This window comes from Panthera leo, chromosome F3 (assembly GCF_018350215.1).
Source record: "Panthera leo isolate Ple1 chromosome F3, P.leo_Ple1_pat1.1, whole genome shotgun sequence".
Lineage (NCBI taxonomy): Eukaryota > Metazoa > Chordata > Mammalia > Carnivora > Felidae > Panthera > Panthera leo.
Genome location: NC_056696.1, coordinates 21,467,560 through 21,495,258, shown reverse-complemented (window position 1 = coordinate 21,495,258; position 27,699 = coordinate 21,467,560). Strand labels below are relative to the sequence as shown.

Sequence of the window (27,699 nt, the reverse complement as noted above, 5' to 3'; positions counted from 1 at the left end):
TGAGATCTCAAGCCCCACGTTGTGCTCTGTGCTGGCAGTGCAGAGCCTGCTTGGGATTCTCTATCTTTCTCCCTCTCTGCCCTCCACTGCTCATGCTCTCACTCTTTTTCTCTCAAACATAAAGAAATAAACATTTTTTCAAAGTAATTAAAAAAATATTTTATTAGTACACAAACCTTCTGATATTGAATCCCTAATACTTTTCCATTTTCTTTTTACCATGATCATATATCAAAGATATATTTTTCTAAAAAATTTTTAAGTGTTTATTTTTTGAGAGAGAGACAGAGACAGAGCATGAGCGGGGGAGGGTCAGAGACATACGGAGACACAGAATCCAGAGCAGGCTCCAGGCTCCAAGCTGTCAGCACAAGAGTTGGACATGAGGCTCAAACTCACCACAAGATCATGATCTGAGCCAAAGTTGGACACTTAACCCACTACACCACCCAGCTCCCCTCAAAGATATAATTTTATTGCTGTGCCCTTTATAGATAACCTCAAATCCTTTTGTTTGCCCCAGTATGCTATTCAAATTTCGTTTGCAATAATGGGCAAATTAGAAGCACTGCTCTAGGATCTCAAGATCTCTCTCTCACTCTTCCTCCCCCTCCCTCTCCCTCCCCCTCCATCTCCTCCATAACCCAACACTTAAACAGGTAACATACAAAACAGCATCCTCAGGGTCACACAAGTCAGCAGAAATAAGAAATTTAAGGGAATTTCATCTGCAATGGGAACAAATTCTAAATTGAAGTATAATGGAGCCAAAGCTGTCCATAATCCCTTTTCCGAGTGCTATGTTCTCTTTTAGTGGTTCTCTGTCTTCCCTCCCCCTTGGCAATCAGGAATACCTCCAGATTTGGGATGGAAGATTACCTACAATTAAGGAAAAGTCTTGGGGCACCTGAGTGGCTCAGTTGGTTAAGTGTCTGCCTCTTGGTTTCCGCTCAGGTCATGACCTCAGGGTTTGTGGGACCAGGGCCCCCATCAGGCTCTGTGCTAACAGTACAAAGCCTGCTTGGAATTCTCTCTCTCCTTCTCTCTCTGCCACTCTCTCTCTCTCTCTCACACACACACAAAATAAATAAATAAACATTAAAAAAATAAAAGGAGGGGCGCCTGGGTGGCTCAGCCGCTTAAGCGGCCGACTCTTGATCGAGGCCCAGGACATGATCTCACGGTTCGTGAGTTCAAGCCCCACATCAGGCTCTGCGCTGATGGCACGGAGTCTGCTTGGGATTCTGTCCCTCCTTCTCTCCGCCCCTCCCCTGCGTGTGCCCTCTCTCCCTCTCTCTCTCAAAATAAATAAATAACCCCCCGAAAAAACCTTTAAAAAAATAAAAAATAAAATAAAATAAAAGGAACAGCCTTATCCCAGGCTACCCTTCCATCATAACACTTTATTACACCTGTTTACACATCAGTTTCTCCCTGTTAGACTGTAAGTTCCTTGAGGGCATGTGCCATATCTTACCTCTACGTCCTCAGAGGTGAGCAGTGCCAAACACATAGCAGGTGCTAAGTATCTGTGAAGTGAATTAATGAGAGAAAAGTCAGGTCAGTCTTACCTCACCACTGGACCTGACAAGGGGACAAGTGCATCGCCAGTGAAGAAGGTGGGAAGGAACATAGATGTTCCAGATCAGTATAGTTAGGGGAAGTGGGTCTGCCAGAGATGTCTACGGTTGTGACCAACTGCCCAGCCTATTAAGGTTAAAATACCCACCCTTCCCAAGTCTTCTATCTCCTCACTGCCCCCCTCATTAACGCAGGTGGTCACCAAATTCTGTTGATTCTCCGCCTGAGAAGCAGCTTCTGCCTCCTGGCCATTCCCACTGCCACAGCCCAGGTCCAGCTCTCAACAGCACCACTTTTCTAGACCTCTGCTATGCCCTCCCAGTTGGCCTCTCTGCCATCTACAAATTGAGAAAGTCAAATTTAAGTCCCTGTAGTCTCCTCCAGCTCTAAAATGATAAGATTTGCAACTTTATCTAGTGACAAGGAAGTCCAGGCTTTCTATTAAATAATTCATATAAACCAATATTCACTCCACTTAGCAAATGGATATACAATTTCAAAATACTAAATAATAACTATAATAATTTAGAAAGCCTTGAAATCGTCCAAGACCTTTGGCTTTTGACCTTGGAAACAAACTCAAAAGTCAACAACTGTAATTGGTCCTCCCTTCCTAGTAAACCCTCACAGATGCCAGTCTCATAACAAATCCGAACAAGGAGTAAACTATTAAGAGTACAAAAATGTGCACATACACTTTCAACAAAGGGATGACCAATAGTTTCAATTAAAAAGGAATCTAGAAAGAAAACAGCAACATCCTTGTAAGTACAGCCAGCCTGAGGTGCATTCTGCTGCCTCAGCACTCCCTAACCCCCCCACCCCACACCTTTCAGAGATGCTGGGTTGACCTTTCTACCATGCAACGTGATGCTCTTTCTCAGCTATTGTCATTGCCATCCATAATCTCAACAGCCTTGTGTTGTAAGCAGGTGCGTGTGTAACTGTTATATGTGGATACTGAAAATGAAGTCAGATCATGTAACTTCTCCATCGTCCCTACAGCAAAGGAGACTGACAACAGGCACCCTACATGGGCTCCAATGCCAAGTAGGGCCTTTTCTCATCAATTTTTCTCCGGCCAGAAATCCCTCTATCTTCTTGGCAGACAGGGTGCGATTTTGAGATTATCATTTGGCCAGATAGCCTGCCAATTCCTGGAGTAAAAATTGAGGGCCAAGTTTACTTTAAGAATCTATAGCTAGGACCCCAGGTCCAATTAATTTGTAACAGAATCAAAGGCTGAGAAGAAAAACAAATACTATCATCGGTTTCAGGCTTTTCTGAACAGGAAAATATTTACAGGATGATAAACTGTGTTTAATAGCAACTATTAATTTGAGTGAATATTAGGTAATCATGATACTTTTCCCTCTATGGACCAAATGAAGCTTCAGAATTTTTCTCAGTGTCCTGCTCTAGGCAGGAACTATAAATTGAGGCAGGCACTCGAAAGAAACATTTGCCTCTCTTACATTACTACCATGCAAGAATTAGGTTTAGAGAGTAAAAGCCAAATCTATTTAAGTTACTTTATTACTAATCCTTTATTTTATTCCCAGTGACCTAATTTAGAATATATGGAAGAAAGTACTGGAGTGGTTTTTCCAGAGCCATGGGAGTTACTTCGGGTCCACATTCTTTAATAAGGTTTTTGACAGGAAAACCTGTGTGAACTCAGTAACTATTGAAAAATAAAAAACATTTCTGCCATCGTGATCTGCGGTATTGGAGCAGAATCCTCAATCTTGAGTTTGAAGCGTTACCCATTCAGTGAGAAATGATTAATAGTAAAAGAGAAATAAATTCATTCAATGTTTCAAGTTCCTCAGAAGTGAGTGGGGCAGCTCCCCCAGTTTGTTGCTGGATGGAGCATGGCCAGGAACCTGAAAAAGTGACAGTCCTGCCTTCATCAAGGAAACATGGGAACGGAGCCTAGCAAAGGACAAAAGCATCCTTAAAAAAAAAATCAGATCCCTTCCCCTCTATGATTCTTCAAGAAGCATTACATCATCAACAGGCTTAAGCATTAGTAAACACAATAATAAGTTAATAAAAAAAAGAAATATAAATGTAAATAAGAAAGAGAGAGAGAGAGAGAGAGAGTGAGTAGAGGCCTAAAAGAGTTTCCCTAATCCCCCCACCTTTTGAAATGTGGATCCTCCCAAAAGTAGTCCGACGACACTAATTCCAGTTTGAAAGCACTTGCAAGAGCAGGGCCAGGATATAAAATAAATGAGGGCGAGAGGGGAAAGGCGCCCTGAGGGAGCCTCCAGGGGGTAAGGGGACGCTTGGGAGAAGTTTCTCATTTTACCTTAGGGTTACCCTAATTCGACGACCTATATTCTGTTCCCTTAAGCTGTCTAGCGCCCCCTCGAGGACCACGTCCCTAGTTCCTAGGCCGCGCAGAGGCCGCGCAGAGCGCCACCGCCCCTTCGGCGATCTGCGAGCCTCCGCGGTGGGTCAGGCAACCGAACCTGCTTTACAGCTCAAATCGTCGTCCGTAGAAACGCATGTTGATGCCACAGCAAGCGGCACGCGGGCTTCTCACAAACGCCTCGTGGCCAAGGTCGCGCGAGTCGCCGGGCTGGGCGGGCGGGCGTGCCTCGGGGAATCGCCGTCCCGCCTCCGGGCGAGCAGAGCCCCGCCCCGCGCACCGCCCGGGCCCGCCCACGGTCAAGATGGTCCCTGGTCCCGCCCGCGCGCCACTCTGCAGGGACCGCGATCCCGGGCCAGCTTCCGACGATGGAGAGGAGGGCTCGGAGCTCCTCCAGAGAGGCCCGCGGGAGAGGCGCCGGATCCCCCCACAGGGAGAACAGGAGGGCGAAGACCGAGAGGGGCGGCGGTGGCCGTGGGCGCCGGGACGCCGGGCGGGAGCGGGCGGGGAGCCGGGGGGAGCCCCCAGCGCCCGCAGCCACCGTGGTGGACGTGGATGAGGTCCGCGGCTCCGGTGAGGAGGGCACCGAGGTGGCGGCGCTGCTGGAGAGCGAGCGGCCCGAGGAAGGTAGGGGAGGACGGGGGATATGGGCAGGGAGGTGGGGGGGTGTCTCTCCAGGTGGTACCACGGGATGTCACATCAAGTGGAACGAGTCATGGCACCGAGAGCCACCGACGCCAGAGCAACCTCCGGGTCCTGCTCAGATTCCCAGGGAATGAAAGGCCTAAATTGGTTAGGACCCACCAACCCTCCACCAAGTGGTGGGGACCAAAATACATAAGAAATACAAATAACATCAACTGAATACCGTTGGTCTTAGAGGCCAGCCATGGATGGGAAGCGGAGGGGAGTGTGGTCCAGGTTGGGCACCAGTGAACATGGCAAAGGAATGTGCAGCTGGTTTTCGTGGCTAATGAGTATATGGGCACCTAATTTAAGTGAAGACATTCTTGAGTTGGTGGTTCTACCCGACTATGTAGCTTATTATTCTCTCCTCATCCCCAGTCTTACCTAAAAGTATTTTAAACTTTCTTTGGGATGATCATTTGACAGCAGAGCCAAGGAGAGAAGAGTCAGACCTGGATTCCAACTCAGCTAACTAGCCATGTGATCAGAGGCAGGGCCTTAACCACCTAAGCACCAAGGATAACAATAATATAGGTACCTTCGAGGAAAGAGGTGAGGGTACAAGGAGATATGCCATCCAAAGCACTTTGCACAAAGCTTGGAGCAGAGAATATACCAAATTTGCACAGATTCCTTGCAAGAGAGAGGAAAGTTAGACTGAAGGAGGGAATCATAGGGAAATAGATATTTTTGGCTTCTGGGGGTGAAGCCACTCTTAGGAACAAATATATCTGCTTCCAGTCCTTTTCATAATGAATGGAAGAGAAAAAAATCATTACACCTTCAGTGTAGAATGACAAGGGTCTAGAGGATAGTAAATAAGGAATAGTGTGTTGTATTGCTTCCTGCTGGCAATGAAATTTTAACATAATTTCCTGATTACCAGCAAAACAGTGTATGCTGGAACGTTGAAAGCTATGACTTATGAAAGATTCCTGCAGCTGGGATGCAGTTTATACGGACCGTGTTAATGCTGTTTTGCCCAACTGAGCCCTTTCATCAGTCAGAAACTTCTGGTCATTAAAGGTTTGTTGGGTCAATGCCACAGTATGGATGAGGTTAGAGGTAAGTATTATGCCTCAGACCATATTGGCAGGATAGGCAAGGGAGAAAGCCCCCGCCCCCTGCCCCGTATGGAGTTTTAACTCTGTGCCAGGCACACACTGGGTATTTTACTGAGTATTATCATTCCCATATCCCTGATGAGGAAGCATGGTGAGAAATTAAATAACTTGCCAAAAACCTACAGCTGGGAAGTGGAGGAGCCAGAATTCCAGAGTAAGGTGGTCTGACTGAAAAGCCCATCCTTGCGTGGTACCACTCCTGCTTTGTGGTCGTGGTCCCGGCACTGCCACCAACCGGCTATGTGGCCTCAGGCAAGTAACGTCGCCTTCGTGGGCTTCACTCAGTTTCTCCAGCTATTAAATGACTGGAGCCCAAGACTCCAAGCAATAGATGAGAAGTCTCACTGAAGGTGAGTCGGCCTTGCTGAGCCCTTGTCTGAACTTTCTGTGGCTTCCAGGGGACAGGGAGCAAGAGAAACAACATCCCCTTCTCACCTAGAGCCACACTCCCATGGCCAGGCTGCTTCGGACGTGAGTAGAGCTTCACCTTACCGAAATGTTGGAGATTCTTAGATTATGTCATATCTAAGGCTCCTTCTGCCTTAACATTTAATATTTCACCATTCACTTAAACCAAATTGAGTATACAAGGAACTCATTCCAACAGAATAATATTTTGTGAGTAAAGCTATAAGCTAGATTTGGAATGTAACTGTTAGTTTTCTGTTCACATCCCTAACTATTGTAGGAAGGCGTTTTGAGGCCTTCCTTCCCTTCTAAGATGTTATTTTGTCTGTATGTACTTTTATTTATTTTTACTTGCACGGTTACCACTGGCAAATGAAATATATTTATAAACTAATTAAACATGGCAATAACACCCTTACTGCCCCTAAGAAAGAATGCTGTAGAAACTAATATGATGTTGCTAGAGTAGCATTTTCCAAAATAGATTGCAAAGGAAATAAATTTTATAGAACATGAATTTCCTTGGAGAAAACTTACCTGGCCAAATGTCTGGGAAATCCTAGGTTAAACAAAGCTAAGAATGCTTCTTTACTGCAGGGACACTCGTAGCTTCAGTATGCAGGTGAACACTGGGATACAGTACACAGTATTTCCTAAACTTGTTTAGCCAGGGAACTCTTGGTTTGTGGGGCACCCTGTGGGATTAGTGTTCCATGGGACAGACCTGGGGAACTATGTGCTATAGCATTTAGTGCTGACGCTAGTTTCGTGCTAGCATAGCTTTGCATCTGTTTTCTTCAAGTGATCAATTTGGTGATGACCTTTCCCACTATTTTACAGGCGTGGAAATCAAATATTCAAGCCTACTGATCAATTTTCCTCTTTTTTCCATCCCTCAAAAATAGACTTTTCACCATTCCTAATGATTAGTCACCTTCTAGTCCTCTACGAGGTTTTTAAACTCACAAATCATATCCCTTCGGCCAGTGTCACGGTACCTTGGAGATTAAAATTCTTGAGATTTCCATAACTATTACATTTAACTAATTTTCACTATCCACTTCTTCAGTCTTATGATTCAACAAATATTTATGGAGCACCTATGTTGTGTCAGACACTATTGTAGGCCCTGAGGACACAATGTAACCAAGACAAGGCCCCAAGAAGCTTGTGTTCTTGAGATTAACTTTCCCTCATACATTTTCCTTTATCACCCAAGTAACCCGGATGTTCTGCAGTCCAGTTCATCATTACTTTGGTAACGACTGTCTGGAGATCCACACCCTGATCCAAAGAAGGGACTCCAATGGAGGAATCCGGACATTTGGGGCAGGAGTGGAGGGGGAAGGAAGCTCAGGGAAGATGAGCCTTTGCACTGGACCAGAGGTCCAGTCTCCTCAGATTCAACACGTGGTACACGAGAAGCACACTTCAGTACTTTTTGTACATCTATGCCATTTCATACATCGATACTATGAAAAATGTCTCATGAGAGTGTTGGTATGAGATTTTATGAGATAGTGTTATGTCTATATAACAGATATAGCATAGTTAGCCTCTCCATTGCATAGATGAGAAATCAGGTTCAGAAAGATCACGTGCCTTGCTTAAGGTCATTTGACAGAAAATGGTGGAGCCAGAACTCGAACGCAGACCTTCCGCCCAGATTCTGTACTTATTTGAGGCACCCCCCGCCCCTTTCCGGGAATCTTCTCCACCTTCCACAGGCCCGCATAGCCCTTCACAGACACGCCCTATCATGGGAACTGACCACTGACATCCACCTCACTCTAAATTTCCAGCAAAGTCTGCCCTGCCCCTAATACCAAGGACTGACCAACAAGTGCTAGTCAGTGAGTATGGTAAAGTTCTAATATAATTATTCCCTGACTTTTTTTTAGGTACCAAGTCTTCAGGTTTAGGGGCCTGTGAATGGCTTCTCGTCCTCACATCCCTGCTCTTCGTCATTGTGACCTTCCCTTTTTCTATCTGGTTCTGCATAAAGGTGAGATTCCGTGAGGACCCAATACGTAATCTCCCGGTGCCTCTCACTGACCACACGTCCACGTTTCTGCGGTTTGGTATGTGCCATCTGCTCTGCATAGAATGGCCTTCCGCCCACTTGTCTGCCAGGAGAGCTCTTACTCCTTTCAGACCTTGCTCAAATGTAACTGCGAAGCCTTCCCGGACTCCCCAAGACTGTCATTTCCTTCCCGGTGCTCTCGTGTCTCTCTGCTTTCACATCCATTCTAGCACTTAGCACGTGTATAATCTTTGTTGGCACCCAGTCTCTCCCGTTAGACTGAGAGCCCTCAGGTCAGGGGCTCTGTCTAGGTCATCTGCACTCTGCGACACAAAGATCAACCCAGAATAGATCATGATGTCCACTTCTGGCACTTCCAGGAAACTTCTCAGGCAGCTTCTGTACTACGAACGATGATTCTCTTTGGCCCACGTGCCTGTCCTCAAAGTAAATGAAGACCAAAGACCATGTCTATTCAGGAAGCACGTGCCAAGACAGGAACATAAGTGCAAGGGGTTTATTGGGAGGCATTTTCTATGAAAGACTAAGGGGAGAGAGAATAAGAGTAGGCAAAGAAAGCCTTCAGACAATGATGTGGTTCTGATACCTGTGCTGTAAGAAGTGAAGGGAGGGTTGGACAGAAAGAGCCTCAGACTGTGGCACGGCCCCAAGGTAGTGTTGGCCTGAAAGGGAACTCCAGAGCTAAGTTTGCTTCATGATGGGCAGAAACAGCCAGGCCCTAAGACCCCTGCCATTGTTACCAATGTCTGGAGCTGCTGGGGAAGAGCATGTCCTTGGCTGGAATGCTACACGTGCTGCTGGGGCCATTGCTGATTATACTCCTCACGTTAAGACCTTCTCTTCCTCCTTCTCTTCCTCCTTCTCTTCCGCCTCCTCTCTTTTCCGGAAAGGGTGTTGAATATTGTCCCACACCTTTTCTGCACCCATTGAGATGATCACGTGGTATTTGCCCTTTATTCCATTGATACGGTGTATTACATTCACTGAATTTTGAATGTTATATCAACTGCGTATTCCTAACATAAATCCCACTTGGTTGTTGTGTAAAATCCTTTTCACCGGTTTCTGGATTCAGGCTGCTGGCAGTTTGTTGAGGATTTCACATCTATGTTCATAGGAGATACTGGTCTGCAGTTTTCTTTTCCTGTGATGTCTCACTCTTGTTTTGGGACCAGGACAACACTGGCCTCAGAGAATGAGTTGGACATATTTTCCTCCTTTTCTGTTTTTGGGGAGAATCTGTGAAGAACTGATATTACTTCCTTGTCAAATGGATGACACAATTTACCAGTGAAGCCTCTGGTCCTGGACTTTTCTCTATGAGAAATTTTAAAACTACTAATGCAGTCATTTACTTCTAGGTCTTTTCAGGTTTCTTTTTTCTCAAGTCAGTTTTGGTCACTGTGTCTATATAGGAATTTGTCCATTTCACCTCAATTATCTAATTTGGGGCATATAGTTGTTCATAGTATTTTCTTTTATAATCTTTTTTTTTCCCCCTATAAGGACCGAAGTGATGTTCCTGTCATTCCTTTTCATTCCTGTTTTTGGAAATTTGAGTCTTCTTTTTTTTTCTTGGTCAGGTTAGCTAAATATTTGACAATTTTGTTGATCTTTTCGAAGAACCAACTTTTGGCTTAGTTGATTTTCTCTATTGGTTTTCTAATTTCAATTGCATTTATTTCCACTCTAATCTTCGTTATTTTCTTCTTTGTGCTTTTTTTAGGTTTAGTTTGCTCTTCTATTTCCAGTGTCTTAAGGTAGACAATTAGGGTTTTATTTTGAGATATTTCTTCTTTTTTATTATAGGCGTCTACAGCTGTAAATTTTCCTCTCAGCGCTGCTTTAGCTGCATCCCATATGTTTTGGTATCTTGTGTTATTGTTTTCACTCAGTCAAAATATTTTCTAATTTCTCTTTTGAGTTCTTCTTTGATCCATTGGTTATTTTAGAGTGTGTTGTTCAACTTCTATATATTTGCAAACTCCCCAAATTTCTTTTTAATGATTTCTAACTTCATTCCTTTGTAGTCAGATAATATACTTTGTGTGTAATTTCAGTAGTTTTAAATTTATCGAGGTTTATTTTATGGCTAGCATTTAGTCTATCCTCGAGAGATTTCCTGCATTCTTGAGAAGAAAGCATACTTCGCTGTTGTTGGGTGGAGTTGTGTGTCAGCATCTGTTAGGTCTAATTTGTGTATCGTGTTGTTCAAGTCTCGTTTCCTTTTTTGTCTTCTGTCTAGTTGTTCTGTCCATGATTGAAAGTGGAATGTTAAAGGGGTGCCTCGGTGGCTCATTTGGTTAAGTGTCCGACTTCGGTTAGAGTCATGATCTCACGGTTCATGAGTTCGAGCCCCATATCAGGCTCTGCACTGTCAGTGCAGAGCCTGATTGGGATTCTCTCACTCTCCCTCTCTTTCTGTGCCCCTCCTCTACTTGCTCACACTCTTTCTGTCTCTCTCTCTCAAAATAAATTAATAAACTTAAAAAAAAGGGAAGTGGAATATTAAAATCTCCAACTATTAGGGTTGCTTGAATTGTCTATTTCTGTTTTCAGTTCTCTTGGTGTTTGCTTCTTATATTTTAGATCTCTGTTTTTAGGTGCATACATGTTTATCGTTGTTATACTTTCCTAATGCATCAACCCTTTTATTGTTATGTAGTGTCCCTCTTTATCACCTATAACATTTTTGTGTGTTTGTTTTAAATTCTATTTTGTCTGGTATCAGTATAGCTGCTTCTGCTTTCTTTTGGTTGCTGTTTGTGTGGTATGTCTTTCCTATCCTTTTGCTTTCCATCTACGTGTAACGTTTAATCCAAAATGTGTCTTCTATAGACAGCAGATAGTGGGTAGCAGGTTCTTTTGAAGGGGGATCTGAGCACCTGTATGGCTGCCATAGAGTCCAACACTAACTCAGCCACGCATTGTGGCGAAGGCTCTCAGGTCCGGCCACTTAAGATGGTAAACCCTAAAAGCCAATTAAGAAGAGCATACTGAAGCAGAATGAGGTATTACATTTGAGCAAGGTCTTGAAGGAGTGAGACTCCTCTTCGTCTCTAGGAAGAATTTGTTTCTTCCAATAAAAGCAGAAAAGAAATAAGTAATGCTAGAGAGCTAAGAAATTGTGGGCGCCTGGGGCCTGCTCTGGAAACCAAATCTAGACATTCATTCTCATTCGTTGTTTCACCAAGCAAGGCAGCGTTCAGGCACAGGAGCTATAAGACTCAGCAGGATCAACAAGACATGGTTCTTGACCCCAAGGGACTTATAGTGGGGAAGTGGAGCCTGTTACCCTAAGAAGAACACTTCAACATGTGTTACTTTTGGTCTCTTTGTTACATTTTAATAATTGACTATTTTATTTTGAGAGACACAGAGATAGTGCGAATGGGGCAGGAACAGAGAGAGAGTGAGAGAGAATCCCACGGAGGCTCTGCGCTGCCAGCACAGAACCTGACGTGGGGCTTGAACTCATGAACTCTGAGATCATGACCTGAGCTGAAACCAAGAGTTGAACGCTTAACAGAATGAGCCACCCAGCACCCCTCAGTGGAGCTTTCTAAAGCGGAAAGAGAATGAAGAACGAAAATAGATATGGCTCAGTCACAAATGATCGTTTGTTCATTCAACAGTTCACAGGTGGGGGCATATATACAAAATAACAGACCATGTAAGCTAATGATAAGCAAGCATTAGGACCCAAATCTTGATACTGGGCCAGAAAATGAAGTTTATTTTTGAAGTAGTGTTCATTAACTTTCCTGTCTCTCTTCTAATACAGACATTTCTACACAGAGAGTCTCCCCTTTTGCCATTTACAAAATAACTACACATTTTCAGGGTGCACTTAATTTTTCTAGATACATCACCAATGAGAATAGACAAATTAAAAGCCAATTGAATGACTTCGAAGCAACCTCAGAAAAATTGCAGTTTGAAACAAAATATCACAAGTGGTATTAAAATATACCCTCTCTATTAAATAGCTAATGCATGATACATATAAAAGCTAATAATGCAGAAGTCCCAGGAAAATACAAGATAAAACATGCTGTGATTTTCTTGACTTAGGTATGTTGGACATAGGAGAAGTATTTTTTTAAATAATCATGACTCTTTAAACAAAATTCTGTTCATGGGTTCAAAAAAATAACATGTTTCTGAAATTCTACACTTGCTAAGTGTAGATTTTGGAAATGTAAATATTAATAGAAATTTCTTCTTGGTTCTCAGAACTAAAGTTTTCTGATATTTAGGACCACTCTCTTGGCAAGGCCTTTTGAAGACTTTATTTTTCTTTCTTGGAATGTTTCAAAAGTATAATCTTTCCCTTTAGGTTGTACAGGAGTATGAGAGAGTAATAATATTCCGACTGGGACATCTACTTCCTGGAAGAGCCAAAGGCCCTGGTACGAAACACATTTTTATCCCCCATAGACTTGCCAGTTTCTTCAATCCATGCATATTTGTCATATGGACCCCAGATTATATGAAATAACTTGATCCATGGTATTTGCATTTTCTAATCTTTTTAAAGTTTTTAAGTTTATTTATTTTGAGAGAGAGAGAGAGAGAGAGCAGGTGAGGGGCAGTGAGGAAGAAAGAGAGAATCCAAGCAGGCTCTGTGCCATCAGCACAGAGCCCAATGTGGGGCTCAAACTCAAGAGCCGTAAGATCATGACCTGAACCAAAACTAGGAGCTGGATGCTTAGCCGACTGAGCCACCCAGGCACCCCTCTGTTATTTGTAGCACAAGTTATGAAAGATTAGTCAGAGAGCATTACCACCAGGTCACAGTGACCAAGAGAGAGGATGGGTGCAGAAAGTCAAATGCCAGGGCCAGGCTGGCTGGAGTAGCAAGTAGGCTTAGGGCCCATGGCTGGGCACCGGTTTGAGCAGAACGTGTATTTCGTTAGAGTGCTGTCAATTCTCAGAGCAAAGCTGAGCTAGTTCAGAATCTAGGGGTCAGACCAAACCATGGGAGATAGGCAAAGTCTAGCATCCAAGTGGAAAATTGGCCTTTGGTTCATGGAACTTAGAAAACATAGACTGAGCACCTCCTGTGTTTTAGATACTACATAACTACCAGGGAGATGGGGGCACCTGGGTGGCTCAGTTGGTTAAGCGGCAGACTTTGGCTCAGGTCATGATCTCACTGTTCCGTGAGTTTGAGCCTGCATCAGGCTCTGTGCTGACAGCTCAGAGCCTGGATCCTGCTTCAGATTCTGTGTCTCCCTCTCTCTCTGCCCCTCCCCGACTCATTCATTTCCTCTCTCTCTCTCTCTCTCTCTCTCTCTCTCAAATAAATAAACATTTAAAAAAAAAAAAAACTACCAGGGAGATGAAGGTGGATAAATGAGACATGGTTTCTGATCTCTAGGACCTTACAGTTTAGTAGAGTTGCTCTCCAGAGGTCCAAGCTGATTATGGTGCACAGATAGAAGCATGGTTAGTCTATAAAGTCTAGTCATTGGGGTTTAGAGATCCAAGCCAGCCAGGAAGTCATAGGAAGGAACAAAGTCCCACTGTGCATATATTGGAAAGGGTCCAAGTGCTAAGCCAGGAAAACAGAAACAGCAGAGAAGAGAGACTAGACTAGAGGACACAAATCAGAGTTTGACGATTCAGGACAAGCAGATGGGTCTACATAAAAGTAGAACCAGACCCTGTAGCCTAGGACAGCGACCATCTTGTTCTGGTTCTAATTGTCGGCCTCCTTCTTTATGGGGCTAGAAAGGGCCAGTAGCTGGGCTGCTCCTCAGAGAGGTCCTGGGCTCTGTGAGGTGCTCCTGGCTCCAGTAAGGCTTTGGCGATTGCTAGAGCCCACATTGCCCACTGGCTCTCAGAAAATCTCGATAAATCAATCTAAAACTATTTATGGCCCATTAACCCTGTACATTACATTGAGTACATAAGGAATAATGAGCCAACTCAATGGCTGGTATCATGATATTGCTATTGTGCTACCTCGGGGGCTCACATTTTAAGAAGTACCACAGGGAGTTTGCTGGCTCTAAAGTTTGTCATCTTGGTACGTGCATGCATTCAAAAATAATTTTACAGAGCACCTAAAAGTCACTACATCAGGCACTAAAGCTAGTAATAGTACACAAGACACTCTTGCTAGGGAGTTCAAATCTAGGGAAGAGGACAGACATGTTACTCAAGATCTGGAGGGGTCAGCACCATGACCGAGGTAACCATACAGCCCATTTTGCTGGGGTTAATCCCTGTTAATGCCAGTTTCCTGGAGTACATTGTAACAGGGCTCTCCTTTCATCCTCAGAAGTGTCCTAGATTGAACAAAAAAATTTATATGGTCACCTTAGCAACCACAAACACATTATAGGGGTGGAGGTGGGATTGCCCGATGATCTGTGTGTATTTGGAGGCTAAGAAAAACAATGCAATATGCAACCTGACACCAAAGAGGTGAACCCCAAGCAGTCTCCCTACTAACGATTCACCTGTTAATTTCCCTGCCCCCTCTTCTAGGCCTTTTCTTCTTTCTGCCCTGCCTGGATACCTACCACAAGGTCGACCTTCGTCTCCAAACCTTGGAGATACCCTTTCATGAGGTAAGCCAAATGACGGATTTTGCTTTCTTTCTACATTTCATATGGCTGAGCTACCAGGTCTGATCCAAGGCAAAATAATATTTAAGCTCAAAAGTAGAAAAGGAAAGATATGGACTATATCAAATTAAGAACTTCTGTGTTTCAAAGGACATGATCAAAAGAATGAACAGGTAATCTATGGAATGGAAGAAAATATTTGCAAATAATATACCTGATAATATTCAGAATATATAAAGAAATCTTATAACTCAACAAGAAAGCAAACAACTCAATTAAAAATGGGCAAAGGACTTTGTGATGGTTAATTTTACGTGTTGGCTTAGCTAAGCTATGGCACCCAAACTTGGTCAAACATATCTGAGTATTGTTGTGAAGGTATTTTTTAGATAAGGCTAATATTTAAATCAGTAGATTTTGAGTAGATTACCTTCCATAATGTAGGTGGGCCTCATCCAATGAGTTGAAGGCCATAAGACTAACCTCCCATTGGGAGGAGGGAATTCTGCCAGCAGACTGCTCTCAGCCTCGAGCTGGAATGTCACTCTTCCTTGGGTCTTCAGCCTGTTGGCCTGCCCTGAAGATTTTGGACTAATCAGCCTCTACAATTGTGTAAGCCAATTACTGTTTCTCTCTCTCTCTCTCTCTCTCTCTCTCTCTCTCTCTCTCTCTCTCTCACACACACACACACACACACACACCCTAATGATTTAATGATTCTATTTCTCTGGAGAGCCCTAACTAATACAGACTTGAACAGATATTTCTCCAAAGGAGATACACAAATGGCCAACAAACACATGAACAGATGCTCAACAGACTAATCATTAGAGAAAGGCAAATCAAAACCACAATGAGATACCACCTCACACCTGTTGGAATCACTACTATAAAAACAAACAATAACAGCAGCAACAAAATAACAAGGGTTAGCAAAGATGTAGAGAAATTGTGTTGTGCACTGTTTGTGGGAAAGTAAAATGGTGCAGCTGCTATAGAAAACAATTCCTCAAAAAATCAAAAATAGAATTAACCATTTGATCCAGCAATTCCACTTCTGGGTACATACCCCAAAGAATTGAAAGTGAGGTCTTGAAGACATATTTGCATCCCTATGTTCATGGCAGCATTATTCGCAATAGCCAAAGATGAAAATAACCCTAATGTCCACTGATGACTGACTGGAAAACAAAATGTGGTACATACAATGGAATATTATACAGCCTTTAAAAGGAAGGAAATTCTGACATATGCTACATCATGGATGAACCTTCAGATCATTGAGCTAAGTGAATTAAGCCATCACAAAAAGACAAATATTCTTAGGATTACATTTATATGAGGTACCTAGAGTAGTCAGATTCATAGAGACAGAAGGTAGAATGGTGGTTGGAGAAGTTGGGGGAAAGGAGTGGGGAGTTGTTTAATGGATTTCACTTCTGCAAGATAAAAGAGTTCTGGAGACTGGTTGTACCACAATGTGACTTGTATAACATACTGCCACTGAATTGTATGCTTAAAAATGGTTAAAAGAGAGGGAGCACCTGGGTGGCTCAGTCGGTTGGGCATTTGTTGATTTCAGCTCGGGTCATGACCCTGGGGTCATGGGATTGAGCCCTGCATTGGGTTCCATGCTGGGAATGGAGCCTGCTTGAGAATCTCTTCCTCACTCTCTGTCTCTCTGTCTCCCCTCTACCCCTCTCCCCAGCTCACACTCTCTCTCCCTAAAAAAAAAAAAAAAAGTTAAAATGGTAAATTGGATGTTACATGTATTTTGCCACAATTAAAAACTAAAAGTAAATATCCAGATTTTTGTATTAGTAATTTAGATTTGTAAACTTTTCCTAAATTGTCTCCCACTTTCCATTTGAAATTCTTTCTCATTCCATCTTTTGGTAAATACAAATAATACATAAATTTTTAAGAGGCTTATATTTGGATAATTAAAGGTAAAAAGGGAAGAAATAAAACTTACCCCTAATCCTATATATATCATATATATACACATACATGGTATATATATGTATATATGTACATATTTATATTTATATCCTACACATATCTAAATTCTTTTTTCTAATGTTTATCCATTTATTTTGAGAGAGAGAGAAAATCCCAAGCAGGCTCTGCACTGTCAGCACAGAGTCTGATGTGGGGCTGGATCCCATGAACCCAGTTATGACCTGAGCCGAAATCAAGAGTTGGACGCTTAACCAACTAAGCCACTCAGGCACCCCATCCTATATATACCTATAGGTATTGTTATTTTGGAGTGTATCTTTTCAGATTTTTCTATGTGTGTTGTTATATTTACAGACAGGTATACATACCATACTGCTTCATAACATGCCTTTTTCACTCAACACTGTTGTAATCACGTTTGCATATATTAGCTATGTTTCTACCCCTTTGTGTTCAATGGACACATAGCATATGGATACACCACAATTCCCAATTCCCTATGGTGACAATTTAGTTCTCATTTTTTATGATAATAAGCAACGCTGTGAATGACATCTTTGCAGCTAAATCCTTAAAATATGTCCTTGTGGTAAGCGTCTAAGACGGAAATGTTGAGAATGTGCAGCGTATAGGGCTCTTGGTGTGCGTCGCCAGTCTGCCCTCTAGCGTTCGTACTCCCAGCAAGCAACTCATCAGAGTGCTCGTTTCCCGGAACGTGCTTCTCTTTCAGCATCAGGGTTCTTTCGGCCTCAGGTTAAAAAGGTCTGGTATACAATTAACTGGATGTTTTCGCCTAAGAAAAGTATTCCTGATATTTTTACAAAGCCATTTACAACAGGATTCCTTTAAATTGTGAGTTCTTTATTGTATTTAATAAAAACTCTGTAATCTTCAAAAACACATCTATTTTGAATAAAGCGTGGGCCAATGACTTTTTTTTTTCTTGCTATAATCTTACTGAGAAGCTTTCCTTTGAACACATTTAGCTTCTCTATCCCCACCTGGGAAAGGAGCCCTAACATAAGGCCTGTTATCCAAACTCTTTTTTCTGCCCAGGTTGTGACCAAAGACATGTTTATAATGGAGATAGATGCCATCTGCTACTACCGAATGGAAAATGCCTCTCTTCTCCTGAGCAGTCTTGCTCACGTGTCCAAAGCTGTCCAGTTTCTTGTGCAAACCACCATGAAGCGTCTCCTAGCACATCGCTCCCTCACTGAGATTCTTCTAGAGAGGAAGAGCATTGCCCAAGATATAAAGGTACTTAGATAAATTTAACATCAAGTATGTTGAAATAGCTCTTTTATTCATTTCTTCGTTAGCCACTTATTGAAGCACGTGCTATGGAAGCATGTGCCAGACCTTCACTGCTAAGCTGACCGCTAAGGAAGAGGCCGCCAAATTTGACCCTGAGTCAATCTGGTGATGACTAGTCAGTCGCTGCCATAGGTTCTGCTCTTAACCCTGCCCCAGTGGTTAAGAAGTGCCCACATAGCACCAAGTGTGGGAGTGAGAGCTGACAGGGATGGCGGGGCTGGACAGGACAGGGTGGTGGTTATACAGAGATGGTCAGGAATGGTTCCTGGGAGCTTACGGCCTAGTTGGGAAAACAGCAAAGTTAAATAGTAAGTTCAGATAAGACTTTCAGATCCAAAGAGGTAAGATGTCACAGACCCTTAGTGGTTAATCTCCCGACCAGTCATCTGCATTTAATTGATTGGGGATTAGGGCAGGAACTGGGGAGCAAGAACCACCTCACAAGCAGCCCCATCCAGCCCGCAGACAGCACAGCACGCTCAGCAAACGCGCCCGCGGCCAGGCTGGACATCTTTGATTCTTACCCAGACGAGTTGGCAAAGGTGTTGAGAGTGAAAACAAAGCAGGATTCCGGGCAGCCGGCCAGCCACATGGCAGTTACGACCAGTGAGGGACCCTGTCATTGAGGCCTTGAGCCCATGATTGAGTTAGGGGGGTACGAACGTTGTCTAGTCGAACGGAGGACCTCCAACAGCGGGGCCTCAGGGTCAAAGGCGTTGGTAACGATTGCGTCTGATGGGGCCTGAGCGGTCACTAATCTTAGAAGGTGAAGTACCCAGGTGTCTGTGATTTGTCCAACTTGTTACTCATAAAACTGAGATTAGCATCTTGGTGGAAAAGGGGAAAATTCAGAAAACAAGAGAACCAAAAAAGAAAAAAGTTAGAATAAGAAGAACACAGGTAGTTGCTGCTCTGGGATTTCAAAACCACTCTAGCATGGGGGCGCCGGGGGGGCTCCATCAGTTGAGTGTCCACTCTTGATTTCGGCTCAGGTCATGGTCTCACAGTTCATGGTATCCAGTCCCCCCGTCGGGCTCTACGTGACATCATAGAGCCTGCTTGGGATTCCCTCTCTCTGCCTCTATCTGCCCCTCATCCGCGATCACTCACACTCTCTCTCTCTCTCTCTCTCAAAAATGAACATTTAAAAAAAATAAAATAAAACCACTCCAGCGTGTTCCCCCTCGTCCCCCTCAGCCTTTCTTCCTATTCATCCCTCCCCTCTAAAGGGTAAAGGAAAGGGTCCAGACTCTGGACACACAAGCTTGCCTTTGTTACACTGAATTTTTATGTATTCACATATTTGTCTTCCTGGATTATGGACTCCATAAGGGCAGGGGTCATATTTTATTCGTCTCTCTGTTCTCAGCACCTGTCACCGGGCTTGTCCCACAGCAGTCAGATAGTGTGCTTTGGATGAGTGAATGAGTGACCCCACTGTTACTCCCTCTACTCCACCTGGGCAGCTAACCCCGTGCACTTGGCGCCTGGCCCGCATGCAACACTTCATACTTGCACGCCTCCTCTTGGGCTGCTTCCCTTCTCCCCGCAGGCAAAACCCTCTTTGTCCTTTAAGACGCCACCTCCTCTTTTCAACATCCCTTCCTCTCATCACCCCAACCCTCCCCCCGCAGATTAGCCAGCCTCCTCAGGGCCCTCCATGCACGAAGCTAGCTGACTGTGTAGCCACTAAGAAATCATCAGAAATCATTTAAAAGGAAAAGTGTGGGTCCACATGCGGAGCTCCGTCCCCTCCCCTCCTTTCCAGAGCCCACAGTTGCCTTTCTCCTGCCTTGTGGGTCTGGGAAGTGGGTGCCACTGGCGGGAAAGAGGCACCTGTATTTAAATGACAGCCATTTGGGAGACAGTAGACTCTGGTTTCTCTAATAGATGCATCTTAAAACAGATTTTAACAACTACACCATCTGTACCGGTTTCCCACGGCTTCTGTAACAAATTACCACAAACTCAGGGACTTCAAATGATGCCGGTCTAGTCTGTTACACTTCCGAAGGCCAGAAGTGCCAGATCAGCTTCACTGGGGCCAAAGTCAAGGTGTCAGTCAGCAGGGCCACTTCCTTCTGGAAGTTCTGAGGGGAGAATTCGTTTCCTTGCATTTTCCAGCTTCTCTCAGCCCCCTCTCCCCCACCTTCCCCGGCTTGCGGCCCCTTCCTCCGTGTTCACAACCCATCACTCCAATCTCTGCCCCCAGAATCACATCACCTTCTCCTCTCCTGTAGTCACACCTCCCTCTGCTTTCCTCTTAACAGGACACTTGTGACTGCATTTGGGGCCCACTGGGAAGACCCAAGATACTCTCCCCATTTTCAGATCCTCTAACTTAATCCCATCTGCAAGGGCTCTTCTGGGGTAACATTCACAGGCTCTGGGCATTAGGACACGGTTGTCTTTGGAAGCCACTATTCAGCCTACCACACCATCTTTAATTCCACAAATAATTTGTTGAGTGGCACCGTGCAAAGTTAAGCAACTCTTTGCAAGGTACGGCAATGCTAACACAAAAGTCCTTTCAGAGGAAATGTACTTCCTCAGTACAGAACAAGGGCCATGAGGGCGTAGAGGTGCTCCCCTCACCTGGAGGTTCTCACTGACATCTCAACTCTTCCCTCCACAGGTGGCCTTGGATTCAGTGACCTGTATCTGGGGAATCAAAGTGGAGAGAACAGAAATGTGGGTAGGAAATTAACCAGGAAAGATAATATGATAAAAGGAAATGTGTTGGGTTTTTTTTTTAATAATTTCAAAAATTATTTTCAGTGAGTTGAGTATTATTGCCACATTAGCATAAATTTGGAAAAAGGAAAAAATTACCCAGTACTCATAGCCATAACAGAACCACTGTAACATTTAGGCAAATTCCTTTCATGGATTAAAAAAAATTTTTTTGAGATAAAATTCACATAACATAAAAATGGACCATTAGAACCGTTTTAAAGTACAATCAAGAGTTTTATTATTTTCACAGAGTGGTGTAACCATCACTACCATCTAATTCCAGAATATTTTCATCAGCCCAAAGAGAAAGCCCACACCCATTAGGCAGGAACCCCTCACTGCTCACTTACCCCCTCAGCCTGACAGCACAGGTCTCCTCTCTATTTGGCTGTCCTGGACATTTCATGCAAAGGTAGTCATATATTATATGGCCCTTTGCGTTTGGCTTCTTTCACTTAACATATTGTTTTTAAGGTTCCTCCATGGTGAAGCGGGTATCAGCACGTCATTCCTTTTTATGGTCAGATAATCCTCCACATCTGGCTTATCTACTCATTCAGTCACGGACATTTGGGTTGTCTCCACTTTAGGACTATTATGAACAACACTGCAGTGACCGCTCAGGTGCAAGTTTTTGTGCAAACACGTTTTCAGATACAACCAGGAATAGAATTACTGGATCGTACGGTCACTCTGTGTTTAACTTTGCCTGGAACTGCCAAATTGTTTTCTGTGTGATTTTCATAGTTTCAGATAGGGTAAAAATACAATTTTGTATCTTTTATGTAATACATTAAGTATTACTCTTGTCTGGTCAGTTCTACTCTTTTCAAAATCAATTCCTTTATAAACTTAGATGAGTTCCCTTATTCTTAATAGTATGGCCCTTCAAGGCCGTGTTTTTTCTTAAAGGTTATGTGCTTTTTATCTTTTATTTATTTGAGAGAGAGCACGTGAGTGGAGGAGGGGCAGAGAGGGAGAGAATCCCAAGCAGGCTCCATGCTGTCAGCACAGAGCTCTACGTAGGGCTCAGTCTCACAAACCATGAGATCATGACCTGGGCCGAAATCAAGAGTCAGACACTTAACCGACCGAGCCACCCAGGTGCCCCAAGACTGTTTTCAGTATTCAAATTTAATAGCTGGGATTTAGCCTAAACTGTAAGTGGGAAAGATCGTAACAACCCATCAACCAAAAAACGTGTTCTACTTGTCGAGAAAAAGCCACAGCTCTACGGTAACATCAGCGACAACAGCAGTCTGCATTTGAGGCACTGACCTTTGAGATGCTCTCCCCCGCCACTGTCTACCTCAGAGTCTAGGGACAGCACACCCCGTGGAGCGGTCCGAATTTGCTGCGCAGGTGGCCAGCCTGTAGGAAGCCCCGGCTGCTGCAAGCAGTGCTGCATACCCACGTGCCCACTGTCTCTCTCTTCCAGTAAGGATGTGAGGCTGCCGGCCGGGCTCCAGCACTCACTGGCTATGGAAGCCGAAGCGCAGAGACAGGCCAGAGCGCGGGTGAGCCAGCGCCGCGCCCGCTCTCCAGGCCTGCTCCTGCAGAACATGTCCCCTTTGCTTCCTCACCTCCCATCCGTGCAGGAGCTGGGAGGACGCTGGCTTGTGCCCCCCACCCCACTCTATTAAAACCATCTCTCTTGCGCCCTCTCTCTGAAGCTACTGGTAACAGTGACCACCTCCTCCTTCTGGAGTCTTGCCTTCCCTCTCCTTAAGGGCGTCTCTCCACCCTTCATCCCTCTTCTCTTGTGCTGCCGCCTTTCCCTAGGGAATGCCAGTCACCCGTCACCTCTATGTGAATGACACCAGACCTGTGTCCCTACCTCTGTGCGAGCTGTGCAGGGGTGACCGTGATGAGGGCCCGGTTCCCACAATGCCAGAGCCGAGGGAAGGCTGTGCGGCTCGCAGCCTCCACGCGGCCACGCCAGTGAGTGGCACGGATGTGGCTGCCGGCAGCTCCCGAGGACCGAGGTGGGGGTGGGGGGACGGGTGTCAGGAAAAGGAAAATGAGGACAGAAGGAGAGACAGACGTCTCTTAAAGAACAGAAAGCACGTGGAGAAAACCCTACCACAGAAGAGGTCAGTAACCCCAGAGTGTGGAGAGGAGGAGGAGGGAGGGAAGGAAGTGGTCCTCTGGGCAGAGTACCTTCCCGATCTCTGGGTCGTCCTCTTTGTCCATTGGACGGTGGCATTTGGATGGTGAGCTGGGTGCTTTTTCTTCTGAAATGCTTACCGTTCATTTTGCCCCAGTTAGGAGTCTCCCTTTCGGGCTTCCACGACCTTGCCTAGAATGCCGGCCAACTTTTTCTCAATATGGCAAAATCCTACTAATCTTTCAAGGCCCAGCAGACACAACAACTCCCTCAACACTTCACTCTGCTTGTCAGGGCCCTTGACAGATTCTGCCCTAAATTACACCAGTAGTATCACCTGTCTCCCCTGGACCAGATCCTTGAGAAACAGGGCAGCCTGCTCTGTGCCTGACAGTGCCCGTCACCTACTAGGTGCTCCATGCTCCATGTTTGCTGAGGAACCCTGAATAGTGAGGAAAGCCTTGGAGGAACGAGGAGGAAAAGTCACTTTGCTTCTCTGCACATCCGTTCTCTAGGTGATCGCTGCGGAAGGGGAGAAGGCCGCCTCCGAGTCCCTGAGAACAGCAGCTGAGATCCTAGCGGGCACTCCGGCTGCCGCTCAGCTGCGATACCTCCACACGCTCCAGTCCTTGTCCACAGACAAACCTTCCACAGTGGTTTTGCCTTTGCCGTTTGACTTGCTGAATTTCCTGTCTTCTCCCAGCAACAGAGCTCAAGGAAGCCTCCCCTTACCAAATCCTTCCAGACCTGTTGAGCCACCAAATCCTAAAAAGAAAGACTCTCCCATGTTATAGGAAGAGCCAAGGGTAATGTGACTGGAAGGGGCCTGACTTATAACAGCCACATCCCTGAGTGAGGCACTCTGTCCTCACCTCCTGCCCTTTCTTTGGTTGCCATATGGAATGCCCTTGGAATGCACACAGTCACAATTCAGGAATCTGCATGAGAAGACAATGAGATGATGTAATGACAGAGAAACCATCTAACAGGTTTAGATGGATCATTGAATCAGAGTAATTATGGGAAAGAGCTTTAGCCAACATTCAACTTTGGAAAGAATTTTGCGTCTGTACAGGGCTGAATTTTGACTTCCGAAGATGTAGGTCAAATGTGCTCCGTAGCCCTTTCTACCTGCCCCTATTATTGTGTTCATCACACTTTACTGTAATCTTGTACTGAAGATTCAGGCTTCTCTCCAACCATACTATGAACTCCTCACAGGCACGTCTTGGTCATTTTCTCCCTGACCACACTCAACCTTGTATGTTCTACCCTATATTCACATCTAACCTTGATAATTGCACCATAGTGACACTTGAATGTTCCTGAGTAAAAGAAAAAAAATAAGATACACTTGGTCCGGATATAAAGTTTACACCTAATTAAAGAATTTAAAAGGATTTCTTTTTATGGAGTCTCCTTTAAAAAAAAAAAAAAGTTTATGGTGGGGGGGGAGGGGAGAGGTAGAGAGAGGGAGAGAGAGAATCCCAAGTAGGCTCCATGCTGTCAGTGCAGAGCCCATCATGGGGCTCAGTCTCATGAACCGTGAGATCGTGACCTGAACAGAAACCAAGAGTCAGATGCTTACCTGACTGAGCCACCGAGGCACCCCTGGAGACCTCTTTAAAATAGAGGAATAGGGGTGCCTGGATAGATCAGTTGGTTAAGCATCCAACTTCATCTCAGGTCATGATCTCACAGTTCATGAATTTGAGCCCCGCGTCAGGCCGCATCGGGCTCTGTGCTGACAGCTCAGAGCCTGGAGCCTACTTTGGATTCTGTGTCTCCCTCTCTCTCTGCCCCTCCCCCATTCACTCTCTGTCTCTGTTTCTCTCTCTCAAAAATAAACAAACATTAAAAAAAATTTTAATAAAAAAATAAAATAGAGAAATAAAAGGACAAAAGCATTTACCTGATAGATGTTGCTTCAAATCTGAAGAAGCATCTCTGTAAACATGGGGCTGATGTATTCTCAGTATAGAATTTACCAGCTTGCTTATTTCTCAAACAGCAATGACATTATGTGATCCATACATGCTCTGAAGTATTCTCTTCTAGTACAGATAATCTTAAATATGAATATATTCTTGTAAGTCTTAGTGTCCACTAACTCGTCTTACACAATTAGTGTAAGCTTCTCCTGTGTGCTTGTCTTACACAATTAGAAATATGTGGCTACAGAAAAGAATTAGCCAAGTAAATAAGAAAGCGTGCTGAGGTATATGGCAAACCCTCTAAAGACTTAAAAAAATCAATAATATTATAAAATCTTACACTACAAAAATACTATTAAAATCGTGCATGTTAGTAAAATGCTACTTATAATGGGAACTTCCATGTTGCTAGTACGGAAAGAAATGGTAACTATTTGGTGACTGCTCTGTCCTTCAGACCACCTGTTTCCTCTTCATGTTAATCCAAGGTTATTACTTTACCTTGGAGATGTGTTCCTGCCATCCCTGAGAACTTTAAACATTTTAGTAAACACACCTGTAAAGGGTTTTTGTTTATGAAGTTAGCCCATAAAACCCAACCGAGCATTATTTCACAGAGAAAATGTATCGTGAATAGAATAGGAATGGACCTAGAAATATGAAAATATGAATGAAATAGGAATGGACCTAGAAACTTTTACAGCATTTTGTCCATCGGGGACAGGCTGTTTCCCCACTATGTTTAAGTAACAGAAACAAGGCCCAGGATCAAGGATGCTTTACCTTTTCTGTTCTCTCAATCACTTCTACATTTCTGCCCTCTCCACCAATCCTCCTGTCCTCCAAAAACAAAAGACCAGAAACTCCCTAGCAGTACCTTATTATATGGCAGTTGCAATGATGCCAACCTAGGGTCGTCTGGGTTATACACCTCTAAGCCGCCTCCTCACCTCCATCCACAGCTGGGAAAGCACACACTCTAGCCCAAGCCTGTGTGCCCGAGGGCTTTAGCCAAGCAATGCGTCTTCCCAAAATTAGGTAGAACCGTTAGATGATTTGTTTTTAGTTTTTATTTATTTTGAGAGAGAGAGAGAGTGAGAAGGGGCGGGGCAGAGAGAGAGAATCCCAAGGAGGCTTCGCACTGTCAGCAGGGAGCCCGACGTGGTGCTCGAACTCACGGACCCACAAGATCGTGACCCGAGCCAAGATCAAGAGTTGCACGATTAACCAGCTGAGCCACCCAGGAGCCCCAGAACTGTGAGATCATTTCAAAACCTACACATGCACGGGTGCCTGGGTGGCTCAGCTGGTTGAGTGTCCCACTCTTAACTTTGGCTCAGGTCGTGATCTCACGGTGGTGAGATTGAGCCCCACGTTGGGCCCCATGTTCAACAAGCTTAAGGTTCTCTCCCTCTCCCTCTGCCCTTCCCCAGCACACTGCGCACATGTGTGCACTCTCTCTCAGAAAAACCCCAAACGACCTACATATTCATGCAACCATGCCCAATTCATTTATTATTTTAACAGCTTATGTGATCACTCTATACTGAGATGGTAACTTTGAATTTTGTTTCAAAAGGCTATTTCATCCAGTTCTGAAAAATATTTTTTTCTTCAATATATGAAGTTTATTGTCAAATTGGTTTCCATACAACACCCAGTGCTCATCCCAAAAGGTGCCCTCCTCAATACCCATCACCCACCCTCCCCTCCCTCCCACCCCCCATCAACCCTCAGTTTGTTCTCAGTTTTTAAGAGTCTCTTATGCTTTGGCTCTCTCCCACTCTAACCTCTTTTTTTTTTCTTCCCCTCCCCCATAGACTTCTGTTAAGTTTCTCCAGATCCACATAAGAGTGAAACCATATGGTATCTGTCTTTCTCAGTATGGCTTATTTCACTTAGCATAACACTCTCCAGTTCCATCCATGTTGCTACAAAGGGCCAGATTTCATTCTTTCTCATTGCCATGTAGTACTCCATTGTGTATATAAACCACAATTTCTTTATCCATTCATCAGTTGATGGACATTTAGGCCCTTTCCATAATTTGGCTATTGTTGAGAGTGCTGCTAGAAACATTGGGGTACAAGTGCCCCTATGCATCTGAAAAATATTTCCACATCTTCTCAAAAGAAGTATCCCTCCCTACTCCCAGTGACCATACTTGGTTGTGGGGGAGTGGCAGTACTGAAAGCCACAGATTGACTAGTCTCGACTAGAGTCAATGGAAGATTCTGAAAGCCAAAGGAACAGGCAAAACTTTAAACCAGCAGAAGTGCCAAGATATAAAATATGGAATCCAAGAGGCCGTCAAATCCAAGTAAGCCAAAAGCAGGTCATGAAATACGTCAGGGCCTAAGGTATGGTGCCAGAGAGAGGAAAGCAAGCACTGAGGAGGCAATAGATAGGATGAGAGTTGAGGGACGTTCTGCATGATTTCCGAGAGTACCTAACCATTGAGGGTTTGCAGTTTGCTTTTGTGGACCAGCCAGGGCGCGGTCATTGACAGTCCAGCCCATTTACAGGACCAATGGCAATGAGAGCACCCCTGAAGTGGGAAATATTTCTCATTACCATTGTGTTGGCCCACACCCATCCCAACTACTGGTTCTTGCAAAGAAGATGGCATCGAGGGCAGTTGGTCACTTTTCACCACATACACATGGCTCCTGATCTCAGGTTGGCAGATGTTGGCATAAGTAACGAAGGAGGAGGCAGGGTCGTGCTGATTCAGGTATAACCAGAGCCAGGAACAGAACAATGAGGAGGGAGTTCCAGGGTAATAATGCGATAATGGCTTTTATGACCCGTAAGAATTCCCTGCAGCGTGGTTCCTCTTGGCAA

The 27,699-nt window shown here is 44.4% G+C and overlaps 2 protein-coding genes and 1 long non-coding RNA gene across 8 annotated transcripts in view; 1 reads left to right on the top strand and 2 right to left on the bottom strand.

Moving 5' to 3' along the window:
* The window catches only part of TDRD5 (tudor domain containing 5), a 116,104-nt gene extending 100,832 nt beyond the window's left edge, over positions 1 to 15,272 (bottom strand). The window contains exons 1-2 of one of the 2 annotated variants that reach the window (XM_042925114.1): positions 15,230 to 15,272; positions 1,478 to 1,529 (exon numbers count right to left, since the gene is read on the bottom strand). The gene's annotated coding sequence lies outside the window, so the exon portion shown is untranslated. Of the gene's footprint in view, positions 1 to 1,477; positions 1,530 to 3,895; positions 3,991 to 15,229 lie in introns of those variants that run through there. The other variant, XM_042925113.1, reaches the window with a different exon arrangement.
* NPHS2 (NPHS2 stomatin family member, podocin) lies at positions 4,210 to 23,715 on the top strand. 2 transcript variants are annotated; one of them, XM_042925119.1, is made up of 8 exons: positions 4,210 to 4,585; positions 8,079 to 8,182; positions 12,561 to 12,633; positions 14,720 to 14,802; positions 17,818 to 18,021; positions 20,714 to 20,769; positions 22,253 to 22,331; positions 23,437 to 23,715. In XM_042925119.1, exons 1-8 carry the CDS (start codon positions 4,327 to 4,329, stop codon positions 23,713 to 23,715), a joined length of 1,137 nt encoding a protein of 378 aa, XP_042781053.1. In that variant the 5' UTR covers positions 4,210 to 4,326. The 2 variants fall into 2 exon arrangements, with proteins under 2 accessions (XP_042781053.1, XP_042781054.1); XM_042925120.1 differs by lacking the exon at positions 22,253 to 22,331 and having other exon boundaries at positions 4,211 to 4,585; positions 20,714 to 20,773.
* LOC122211725 lies at positions 18,047 to 23,440 on the bottom strand. Of its 4 annotated transcripts, none has more exons than XR_006198782.1 (5): positions 22,975 to 23,440; positions 20,674 to 20,739; positions 20,040 to 20,168; positions 18,603 to 18,905; positions 18,047 to 18,358 (listed from the first exon to the last, which is right to left on the bottom strand). It is a non-coding gene; the product is annotated as an uncharacterized LOC122211725 (long non-coding RNA). The 4 variants fall into 4 exon arrangements; XR_006198783.1 differs by having other exon boundaries at positions 23,062 to 23,440; XR_006198785.1 differs by having other exon boundaries at positions 23,259 to 23,440.
* Positions 23,716 to 27,699: the final 3,984 nt, after the last annotated feature.

Excerpts from the sequence above, each read along its gene's own strand:
- NPHS2 (XM_042925119.1), top strand. The coding sequence starts at position 4,327 with ATGGAGAGGAGGGCTCGGAGCTCCTCCAGAGAGGCCCGCGGGAGAGGC. Across the intron at positions 8,183-12,560 it reads CTATCTGGTTCTGCATAAAG|GTTGTACAGGAGTATGAGAG; the intron begins GTGAGATTCCGT and ends CTTTCCCTTTAG. Across the intron at positions 18,022-20,713 it reads GCATTGCCCAAGATATAAAG|GTGGCCTTGGATTCAGTGAC; the intron begins GTACTTAGATAA and ends TTCCCTCCACAG.